Raw genomic sequence first — 11634 nt, forward strand, 5'->3', positions numbered from 1 at the left:
AAGTAGCATCTCTGTCACTGGACCCTGGTAATCTGTCGATAGAGGCCTACCTCAATTCGTCCTCACTGTCCACTTAAGTAATGCTTGTTGCAGTGATACAGTAAGTGAGAGCACATAAGAATGTAAATGCCACTGCCATTGAGCTGGGTTTTAGGATGCATAAGCAGCTACGGCTATCATGCGCCAAATACTAGATTAAAATGCTATATATTTTGCTAAAAGAATACTGGTCCTTGAAGTTAAACGTTTGTTCAAAATATTTCCTTCCTTCAGGAACATAAAGACACATGACAAACCTACACATGTATTATGTCCTAAGAGAAACATAGGCTGGAAAAGAATGTGCTGTTTGTAATATGCTGTTTCATAGTTTCTCAAGTGTACACATCAATACAATCAGCAAGAAATGAAACACAGACAGGGTGTTTGTAACACAAGAATACAAAAATTTCAGCTGTTGGAGAAAAAATATGGGCGGGGTGCATCAACAGTTCCACGAAGTGGTCTTTGAGCAAAGATGTGAAAATCAAATGCGCTAGTATTCAATTTCCTCCATCTGAAACTTCTTGTTTTGCTGTTCTCTTTTCATCAGTCTTCTTCACATTTTATTTGTCGCTGATACAGTGCGTAAAAACTGGAGTGGACACTTAAGTTCGCCTTAAGGGTATGACATGATAGCGTAATGGGTTCATTCCCACATATGCTGAAGGTCATTCTCTATTTTACATTCATAGATCCCTGGGCATCTTCATACCCCTCTCCTGGCGCAGTGGTGCAGCGGTTAAGCGATGTGCCACTGTCTTACGATGGCAGGTGCTTCCTGCGGTGGGCCTTGTGCGGCCCAAGTTGCTCTTCCCGAGTGACCAAACATCAATTTAACTGCCACCTGCCACGGTGGGCAGTTTGCTCACTATCCGGTGGGCAGGTTGTGATGACATCGCAAGGTCACGTGACCTGGGTGACCCGCCTGACTCCTAGGTTGCTCTCTGGCCACCACCGGCCAGAGTCATGCCTGTGGTTTTTTGCTCACAACGCTGACAATACCAACAACACCGACAACACCAACACCAAATTTTCTAGGTAACGAGGCCTTTAACGCTGTCGCGTTAAAATGTGTCTAACTGTGACAAGCTGGGCAAGTTTACAGAAGAACAGAAAGTGAAAGAAACAACTTGACCCGAAACGAGAGCCAGAGCACACCACACTCACCTCTTCCCGCTGTCCACTCCAGGCAGCGAGCAGCAGTCGCCGCTCTTCGTTGCTCCGGTGCGGGCTCTCCTTGAGCAAGTAGTCGGGGAACCCAAGCACGAGGTGCACCAGGGAAGCCGGCAGGGAGTCCAGGCAGTTCTGACCCGTGTAGCTGTGCAGCGTAGGGTCTGCCCCATGCTGCAGCAACTCACTCATGGCCTGCACAGCGTGTACGATAAGGCATCCCGTTTCAGTGGGGACCATGGCCGTGCGAAAAAGGCAGATTTCACTCAAGGCCAATTAGATGTCTGCACACTGCAACACTACCAGTGATGGCTTTTTTGTTGTTTTCGAAGTTCTTGTGAATTACATTACATCTATGTTAAAAGCGTCAAGCACTTATTTAGACACGCAGTATGCTTTTCCATGCCTTGACTGGCTAGAATTCTCTGGCAAGAGTTGACAGGACCAGGCCTCATTGAATTACTTGTGAGCACAAAACACAAAACTTTGCGGCTAGGAGCAGTCTTCATAAAGTATACACCTATTCGCAGTACTGTCTCTAGTTCCAACTTTTACTTCAAAGCTGACCAGCTGCACGAAAGGATAGCTAAGCGGGCGAGTTGGTGATACATTATGCAAAAAACAGTGCGAACAAATGGGGACGAAAGGAAGAATGCACAGGAACAAGCGCCGACTCTCAACTAAAGTTTAATCACAGGAAACACGCTTATAAAAGGAAACAGAAAACAAAAACTGGATATCACTTAGTAGCACGTGCGTTCTGGTTTTGGTGTTTTTTGTTTTCTGTTTCCTTTTATAAGCGTGCTTCCTGTGATTAAACTTTAGTTGAGAGTCAGCGCTTGTTCCTGTGCATTCTTCTTTTCGTCTCCGTTTGTTCGTGCTGTTTTTTGCATAATGCACGAAAGGCAATGGATGGGCAAATATATAGTACAAGAGATTAATCCCAAAGGGCTTTTCGACAACAAAAGAAAAAAAAAGAAAAATGCAGCCTATGCTGTGCAATGCACTCACATCTGGGTCTTGGACCAAGGAGGCCACCATGAGAGCTGTGTTCCCTGTCGATGGATCACGGGCGTTGACATTGACCCTGTGCTTTTGTAGCAGCCTGCGGATCTTCTTAAAGTCTCCATCCTGCGGAAGGGGGGTAATAACGAGCTGCTATAGGTGGACAGGTTCAGATGATGTGTTCAGACGCAGGACCACCCAGTCACCAAACTCCAGGGCAATTTCATCTCAGCCGCCGCGGTGGCTCAGTGGCTATGGTGCTCGGCTGCTGACCCAAAAGACGCGGGTTCGATCCCGGCCGCGGCGGCTGGAATTTCTTTGGAGGAGAAATTCTAGAGGCCCGTGTACTGTGCGATGTCAGTGCACGTTAAAGAACCCCAGGTGGTCGAAATTTCCGGAGCCCTCCACTACGGTGTCTCTCATAGCCTTAGTCGCTTTGGGACGTTAAACCCCATAAACCAAACCAAACCAAACCAAACCAATTTCATCTCGTCACACATCAGGCTGGAGAGCAAAACAAGCACAGATCAAGGAAACTCTGAACCCAAGAGTAAACTATGTGGACGTCCATAAGTTTGCGCTATTATCCCATCGCCATTCCAAACCGTGGTTCAGAGTAAACAATTTTCACAGTGAGATGAGAACAGAGACACAGAATAAGAAATACGATGTTGATCACACCTGGCAATCTAAGGGTGTCTGAATATAGAGAACAGTGCTAGAAAGAATTTCAAAGAAAATGACATGAATTCTGTGCTGCTCAAACCCTACAGCCCGTGACATCGTCGGTTCTTCCTATACCGGCACAATGTACAGCCGGCCAAATCTCTAGCTGGCGTGCGTGACGGCCGCTTTTTCTGCGCTCCTGTGCTTAACAACGAAGCAAACTTGCGGAAAGCTCAATATTAAGACCGGGCCAAGTAAGTCCGCACTTAGATTTAATATTTTCATAAGTTTGCTCCGTCATAAGCTACAGAAGCGCAGAAAACGCGGCCGTCACGCACGCCAGCTAAAGATTTGGCCGGCTGTACTACTGTATGCTCTTATGTTACCGGTTTACTAATACTGACACAGTGTCAGAACTCTCAATAAGGTGTCACACACTGAAAATTAAACTGCATATATGATGCCAAGTTGTTCACTCAGGCTCTTCAGTTTGCAGGTTTAGTGGTGTGGCAAACATGTTTCACGCATGGCAGTGGGACCTACCCTGGCTGCCGAGACGAGCCGCTGGTCCCCGTGGCCTCCACCAGCCCTAATGGGAGCCGGAACCACGGGCGCCACCACGGGTGTTGGCTCGGGGCAGCGTGATGAACCGCTGCAGCAGGGCACGCTCCCTTCGGTGACTGCCGCTGCCGACGTGGTTGGCCCGCTTATGGCTGCCATGGCGTGCCATGCCCTGCCACTACAGGGACCCTGCTTTAGGAGGCCAGCAATAGGAATAGTACGGTCAGGGGCCTACACTTAGTGGCCGGAGAGGACGACATGACACGAAGGACACAAGGTCAAACCTGCTGTAGCCTAACAAAACAAGACAGCACAAGCTAACAGAAGTAACTACAAGTTTATCATTTATTTCTGGAAGAAGGCATAGGCCTAACATGCTTTTTTAGGGTAGCTATGCAAAGAAACTCTGCTACACTATGTCTGATGTCACCGCTATATTTCTACTAGAACCTCCCAAGACCATGTGTTTCCATGACCCAACTGTCTTGACACATCAAGCGTCTGCTAGAGAAGCTGCACAACTCATTACTTCGAAACAACCATTTCGACACTACCATTTCCAAGACGATTTCTTCCAGCACATTATTTATAGCTTTGGAGGTTTTCAGGCCTAGCTGCATAGTTTTCTTTTTTTTTTCCATCAGACAGCCCCCTCAAAACCTGTGAGACACCATATCTATGCATTTCATGCTTTGAAGCTGCTGAAGTAAAATGAAGTGACTAAAGAAATAAAAAAGAAATGATGGCATGTCAAACTTTTTTACTCTCCTGATAACTGGCTCAGCAGCAACAGCAAAGTGCGCGAGCAAATGGGAAAGCAATGAAATGGCATGCTATGCCCATAACGTTAGAAAAGTTGGGGGCATGTGCTAACAGGCTGAGTGTAGGTCAGAAAGTTACAAACGTGTACTGCTGGCTCCGACAGCTTTTTACAGCTGCGAATTTCTGCTGTGACTAGACTCATGAGTAGACAAGTCTACTCATCGCTTGCTTCTGTATAAGGGTGCCAACTTATTCAGAAATGCAAATTCCACAAGCCAACATGACCAGTGCCCTAGTCTGGCTCAAAGTGTTTAGCAACACAAAAAGCAACCTAAAGAAACATTCAATCAAGTGACTGTCTTCATTTACCTAATGTGCTAGGTAAATCAAAATAAGAAAAACACCTAATTCAAGTGCACATATTTATGATAAGGCACAACATTACCTCTAGAGAAAGACACTTACTCCATAACAACCAAAGAAAGGGCACTGTAGAAATATTATATATATGTTAACTATAGACAGTAGTGAGTAGGTGCTATGCACTAAAAACTTTAGGTACAGCTACAGCTTTTTACAGTTGTCACCAGTACAGGCGTGAAGAGCTCGATAACCTGTGAAATGTCATTTGCCACAAAAATAGGCAACAAACATTTCGCATGAGGACACGAGACTAGCTAACAACAGATTTAATAAATAAATAAATAAATAAATAAATTTTCAAAAAATACGTCTTAGGCAGTCAGAACCCTCAGGGTAATTGCAACTTTTCAAAGATAAAGTAAGGGTCATGCGACTTCTTTTCAACAATTGGGGCATACCCATATTTTCACAAACGCATGCATTATATATTCACGCATTTGGTGAAACAACTGCTCTCCATGTGTCTATGCAAATGAGGCTCAAGCTTCAAAAGAGTTCAAAGATAACATAACACTCACAACTAGAATGTCATACTCGTACATCGTAAGATAGAACCTCTAACAGGCAGCAGCATTTACTTTCAGTAGCTCGAACTTTGCGGCTACTTCACTCAGAAAAGCGCACAGAAAGCACCAGTCTATCGCCTTTTGTAGCACTCCCACATGAGGGCTTTAAGCTGCGCAAAGCAAAGAAAACGGACATAGGAAGAGAGCACTTCCACATCTATGACGATCACCATAACAGGTCATGATCACCACCGCTGCTGTCATTGCCATCTTCATCATCAACACAACAACAGCACCCCCTCATTGAAGGACAAGGCCCCTCACATCATCATCATCAGCCTTACTGCAACTGCTTTAGCCTAACTATGCCTCCTAATGCTTCCTATTACCTGTGTCTTGTGTTAACCATGGTTACCCTATCCCAGCAAATTTCCTAACCTCACCTCACCACATGACCTTCAGCTAACCCGAGTGGGCTTGCCTTTCCTAGGAACCTCCTTTGTTACCCCTAAAGACCATCATACATATATGATTAGGCGACAAATACTGATAAATCTAGAGCCCCCGAAGCAATGTTCAAAGGCTTTAAACCCTGTTTGTTTAACACAAGGAACCAGAGAGAGGAAAAGGAACATAAAAAGATGGTGCTTCGACCTGTTATGCAGCCAAGCGCTGGGCTGCTAAGGGACATTAAATTTAGAGCCTTCTCGCAGTGAGCGCATGCGACCGCAGGGATACATTTCTTAGCTGTCTCCCTTGGAGCAGCAGTTAAGCAGCTGTCAGCTCTTGAGAAGCACTTATGGTTCTGTCACTGTACACAGCTGTTCCTAGTAACACCTGCAAGCCAAAAGGTTCCAAGCCAGGCATTCATGCCCTGAAGAGTGACTGTGCACGCAAAAAATAACAAAATGCATGTCTGAAAGCTGTGAAAGTGCAAATGTGCTGCAGGTGTCATTGAAGGGCCTAGTGGGTGCAATCAGACAATTGTACACTTTCAATTTTTGTGTACAGAGATATGCATCAGGTGTTCACGAGATATGCCACCAGGTTAAAGATGGTGTCATGTTGGAATGGAGACGAAACGACGAAATTATTTCGCAGTTGGTAATTACTACAACTATAGCTTGAATAGATACTGATCCATCAGTTGCCAACAAAAGCAATTTGCCTCTTCAAGAGGCTCAGTGCAAGTTTGTTTTTTGCAGTTGACACAATGACAGCTTTCGGTTAACAGTAACCTTGACAGCGAAGTGTCATTCACCAGCTGAGACCATTTAATACCAAACTGCGTGACGCTAGTTAATAAACTTTTAGTGCCAATGAGCTCAGCGGACTGTAATTTTTACCGTTGACCTCAGCCTCGTGCGTACAACACCGCATAGGGCGCGGTTGATAAGCCGGGATTATGCTGATAAGGCAGGCCGGTCGTCGCTCCGAAGAAGAAGAAAAAAATTCAAGCAACGAAAGAAGAAGCGAGCGAGAATATATTCGGGGTCGGCGCCGGAAATGAGTTGAGTCACGCCTTAAATTACGGAGTTCTACGACGGGTGGTGATCTAATGCACGCTTGGCTACCGAAAGGCAACTATGCATTCAGGCCTACTACGACCGGCGGCATCCGTATTCACGGGCGCCGTTCGCGCGCGCTGAGAAGTCCGCTGCCACGGTCGGTGTTCACTTACATCAGATACTCGATGGGCGAATGCCCGACAGAGCGGAGCGTCAATCCGATCCACTTCTCAGGTCATGCCGCGAACGTCATATCGGAAGCTCCATTTGAACGGCACTTTAGAACGGCTGAGAAATTACGATCTCAGACAGCGGACGCCGGCTAATCAAGCCCGTTCCGAGAACAGCGCGGTCCGCCTCTCGACGCATCGCAAGCAACCGCCGAGGCTTTCTCGGTTTCGCCACGACGAGTTAAAAACGCTCCCCACTACTAAGCCGCTTTCCTAGCACAGATCGCACAAAAACAGCTGGGTATGCCGCACGAATACTTCTCGCTTATGTCCAATTATAGTCATTTCGTATCCATTTCAACGCGCCTTTGCAGAGAAACGAGGCCAGAAGCGAGCAAAAAGAGGGGAAAACGTGTTACGAACAAGCGCAGCAAAAGCAGCGCTTTTTTTCTTTTCTCTCCACTCGTCCTGTTTTTTTTTGTTTTTTTTTTCCTCCAGCACGTTCTTGTTTTCTCCCAGCGTTTCAGCGCGGAGCGAGGTCTCGTTCGTGCTCTCAAGAATTCCAGCCTCGTTCAAAGAAAAAAAAGAAAAATCCGGAGGCCGCACTTTCTACAGCCGAGTCGCAGAGAAATCGAGCCACCTCAGCGAGGTGTTGACGAAGCGCTTAGCTACACCGCACGGCTCGTGTGCTGTGAGAAACCAGAATTTCCCCATCTCGAGAGAGCGCTCAATCGATGAGGAGTTTTACCGTAGCTTTCGGAGGTTTCGCGGCTCTCGGAGCGGAGGAGAGAGGAGAGAAAAATGTGAACGGAGACGAGACCAAGTTGCGGCGGTGCGGATGCAGTGGCTCCGTACGGCCGCATAAAGAGGTGGATCGGCGCCGGTGCTGGGTTCAGTCTTTTTAGAGCCCGCGAAAGATCGGCCGGCGACGAAATCGGTTTGACTTGAAGCGCGGGGGATGTCGAAAGATCTTACCTAACAGGATGCTCTGCGGCCAGCGACACCATCCATGCTGGATGTGTGGAGAAAGGGGAAAGTAAACATCAAGGAGCGCCGCTGCGCACGCAGCGACGATAGCGGTTTTTTTATGAACAAGCAGCAAGCATTATTTTCAACTCTACGCATTTACATGCTTCGAATCTCAAAATAAACACAATGCTAAAAACAAATTTTGTCACAAGCGAGAACTTGTCTGTATTTTTAGTTCCTACTTTTGTGTGTATTTGTCCTCGATTTTATGTCCTTACTTCAAGCAAAACGTAGTGTTACATATGTCTGTTGTAAATGTTGTTTACGTTGCGTTCCATTTGCTTATTTGTGTTTGTCAATTTGACGTCAAACCCTCGTTGCCTTCAGTTTGAGCCGTTGGTTTGAGCATCATCTATTTGCCCTCATGATTTGCCCTTAATTTTCTTCAAGAAACAAATTAGGGTCATACATGTCTATTGTTAATGTTGTTTTGTGTTGCGTTCCATTTGCTGATTATCATTCGCCAATTTGACGTCAGAACCCGTACCGTTCAACTCACTTTTTTTTTTATATTCTTCGTAACAAAAGCAGGAGTTCAAATCATTCGTCAAATACAGATGTGTTCTGACACATTGCGTGACGCATCCCTCGAAGAGCCTCAAATATTCACAAAGGAAGAACTCCCGCTGCGACGTTAGCGTTTTTTTTTTTTTTTCGTGCACAAGCAGCAAGCATTATTTTCAACTTTACGCATTTACGCGCTTCGAGACTCAAAATAAACGTAGTGCTTTTCGTTACAAGCGAGAACTTGAGCGTATTGGCAGTTTCTGCTTTTGCGTGCATTTGAGTGGGTATTTACCCTTGATTTTCTGTCCTTACTTCAAGAAAAATTAGCGTCATATATATGTCTACTGTTAATGTTGTTTTTACCATAGAGTTTCTTACTACTACCTAGAGGGAAAGCTGGCGGCGCTGCACTTCAGCCAACATGGACGCTCAAAGCATCATGGGGCGGTGAGCTACTTGTTGCGGTGCGGCACAGTCGTAGTTTTTCGGGAACACAGAGTGGCAGTACTAAGGCGTTTCATTCCGAAAACGTAGTTCGTGTGTGCGCAGACGACTTTCGCGCGAACGCAGTGTGCAAAAGCCATAGTAGTGAAGACGCGACGACACACGACGCCAATAAAAGGTTTTACTCTTCCGAAATGCCATTAAAAAACCTCTTAAAGTATCTAAACAACAACATTTTTTTTTGAAAACATATTTACTTTTAAAAGTGCGCCTGTTAATTACGAAATATTAGTTTTTTTAGTGTTCATCACTTGGCCAATAGGAAAGCTAGTCATGTCTTATTTTAGGCAAACTTTGCACTTAAATGCTTTTCTGCTCGTTTGTTGCAATCATTAGACAAGATATTGAATGTTAGGACGTTTGTAGCTATCAAACAGCTTTATTTTTTTTATTATTTTTTGGCCAAAAGTTACAGTTCCGCAACAAGTAGCTCACCGCCCCATGATGCTTTGAGCGCCCATGGTGGCTGAGGTGGTCACGTGGGGTCTCCATGCAAACTCCCATAGACGGCTTGCCAGCTTTCCCTCTAGGTAATAGTAAGAAACTCTATGGTTTTTACGTTGCGTTCCATTTGCTTACTTTCGTTTGTCAACTTGATGTCAGAACCTTTGTTGTGACGCCATGTCAGGCCATGTCCTGAGCACCACCTATTTGCCTCACTTCAAGAAACAGCGTCATATATGTCTATTGTTAATGTTGTTTTACGTTGCGTTCCATTTGCTGATATTTATTTGTCAATTTGACGTCAGAATCCTTATTGTTCAACTCACTTTTTGTTTTTTAACTGTTCGTAACAAAAGCAAGAGTTCAGTGATGCGTCAAATGCAGCTGCGTTCTGACACACAGACCGTAGTAGGCCCTCAAACCTCAAATATTCACAAAAAAAAAAACTTCCTCTGCAAGATAATAACGATGACGTCATCAATCACTAGTTACTCGGCGAGAAAGCGGAAAAAAGAACACATCTCGGTGCATTCGCATTCACGCATTCACACGCACAGCATGTGGTACGGGCCGCACGGCTCGATCCGTAGTCTGGCAGTTGATTAGGATATCTCGCAAACATGTACAGCGATGGCAACGACGACGGCAACGATGCCTTCAAGAGAGACTTCAAGTACTACAAGGGACGAGCCGTGAGGCCGGATCTTTCTAAAGTGATCGACTTCGAAAGACCCGATGGCTTCCCCGTCGAGCTGCACGCACGGTTGCAGACGACGCCGGATTGCGGCGATGTCGGTATCCTCGCCGACTCGGAACTGCTGTGCTATTCCGTGCCGTCTAATCCCGGTCTCATAGTACTTCCAAATCCGTTCACACCGCGAGGGCAACAGCAGTGGGTAAGCCGTACGCTGCGCTCTTACCCAAACCCTCCGAACCGCACGAATCTAAAGGCGTTGCGGCCGCCGGACATATTTCCCGCGGCTCTGAACCGCGACACGTTTTACAAGCAGCTCCGGTGGGTAACCTTAGGCGTACACCACGACTGGGACTCCAAGGTGTACGATCTCCAAAACGTGTCCGCCTTCCCTACCTGCCTCAAGAATTTGGTCAAGAAGCTGGCAGCGTTGCTCGGGTATTCGGGGTTCGAACCCGAGGCCGCCATCGTCAACTACTACGCCCTGAACTCGACGCTGAGCGGCCACGTCGACCGTTCCGAGCTCGATCTCGACTCGCCTCTCTTCTCCGTGAGCTTTGGGCAGACGGCTGTGTTCCTCATCGGCGGCGCAAGCAGAGACGTCAAACCGACGGCCATGTTTCTCCGGAGCGGAGACGTCGTCGTGATGAGCGGTGAATCCAGGGTGGCATACCACGCTGTGCCGCTCGTGCTGCCGCGCGGGGACGACAAGCCGTGGAGTACTGCCAGTGAAGGGTGCGGTGACAGTGCGGTGTCTGACTGGAGCCCGGAGGCAGAGTACCTGTCCGATCATAGAATCAATCTCAACGTCAGGCAGGTGTTCGCCAAGAGCTGATGGTTGTAGTGGGGATGGTGCTGAGGGAACTGTGCCACTTCCCTCTTCTTCAACCCTGCCTACTCAAAGTGTAATGTCGCGCCAGCAAATGCAAAAGAATGGGTGCCGGTTTACTTCTGCTACTTCTAATGTGTGCGTCTGTAGAGGGCGTTTCAAGACGTGTCTGTGCAGTGGGCATTGTAGTGAGAAGCTTCTTGAACCTCATCTCGCCCGTGGACCTCACCAGATCTTCCCCATCGTCATCGGTCTGGTTATAACCGCCAGAAGACAAAGCCTCTCCTGCTGATCCCCAGTCATCCCTCTCCGGTATCGGGCGGCCTCCCCATTCCCTCAAATTCCGTAATCTAGTTTCCCCACCTCATTCTCTGCCCTTGGTACGTTTTTCCCTTCCCTTTTTCCCTTCCCACCTTGTTGCTCCAACAGATTGTGGCTTCCCTGTTTGCAGTATGTGTCGTGCCCAGGCCCAGTTCAACTTTCTGATTTCATCTATAGGATATCACTAAAAGGACGCCGAGGAAAAAAAGAAGTTGGCCTCTGTCGACAGCGTACAGTGTTCTAATCACAAATTGATCACTCTTGCCAAAAACAGAGCTTTTATAAGCTAGGAAAGACCAAAAGACCAAAAAAATGAAGTGCAGGTGTCTCCATCACCAATTTCACTAGTAAAGTATATGCATTGACACTGATATTTGAGCGCGGATCCCACAAATGGCCTTAAATTGCCATTCACTTCAAAACGGCGTTAACCTGTCCTTTTCAGAAAGGACATCACAAGCTTGAATTGACTGGCAGAAAGATTCTTAAACCC

The 11634-nt window shown here is 46.7% G+C and overlaps 2 protein-coding genes across 4 annotated transcripts in view; one reads left to right on the plus strand and one right to left on the minus strand.

Annotated features, from left to right (window-relative positions):
* Window positions 1-7844, minus strand: part of LOC149366081 (uncharacterized) — a 32284-nt gene extending 24440 nt beyond the window's left edge. For 2 of the 3 annotated variants that reach the window (XM_089548365.1, XM_089548349.1), the window contains exons 1-4: window positions 7789-7844; window positions 3427-3636; window positions 2224-2343; window positions 1210-1407 (exon numbers count right to left, since the gene is read on the minus strand). In XM_089548365.1, coding sequence (XP_089404491.1) covers window positions 1210-1407; window positions 2224-2343; window positions 3427-3603 — 495 coding nt within the window. In that variant the 5' untranslated portion in view covers window positions 3604-3636; window positions 7789-7844. The remainder of the gene's footprint in view (window positions 1-1209; window positions 1408-2223; window positions 2344-3426; window positions 3637-7788) is intronic. The other variant, XM_089548356.1, reaches the window with a different exon arrangement.
* Window positions 7845-9834: 1990 nt separating this feature from the next.
* Window positions 9835-11131, plus strand: AlkB (alpha-ketoglutarate-dependent dioxygenase AlkB). Its single transcript, XM_089548376.1, has one exon. It carries the CDS (start codon window positions 9918-9920, stop codon window positions 10824-10826), a length of 909 nt encoding a protein of 302 aa, XP_089404502.1. The 5' UTR covers window positions 9835-9917; the 3' UTR covers window positions 10827-11131.
* The last annotated feature ends 503 nt before the right edge of the window (window positions 11132-11634 follow it).

The sequence above is a fragment of the Amblyomma mixtum genome, chromosome 1 (genome assembly GCF_055824585.1).
Source record: "Amblyomma mixtum isolate Tamu chromosome 1, ASM5582458v1, whole genome shotgun sequence".
In the NCBI taxonomy this organism is placed as follows: domain Eukaryota; kingdom Metazoa; phylum Arthropoda; class Arachnida; order Ixodida; family Ixodidae; genus Amblyomma; species Amblyomma mixtum.

What these genes read in the sequence shown, in the direction of transcription:
- AlkB (XM_089548376.1), top strand. Translation starts at nt 9,918, where the DNA reads ATGTACAGCGATGGCAACGACGACGGCAACGATGCCTTCAAGAGAGAC.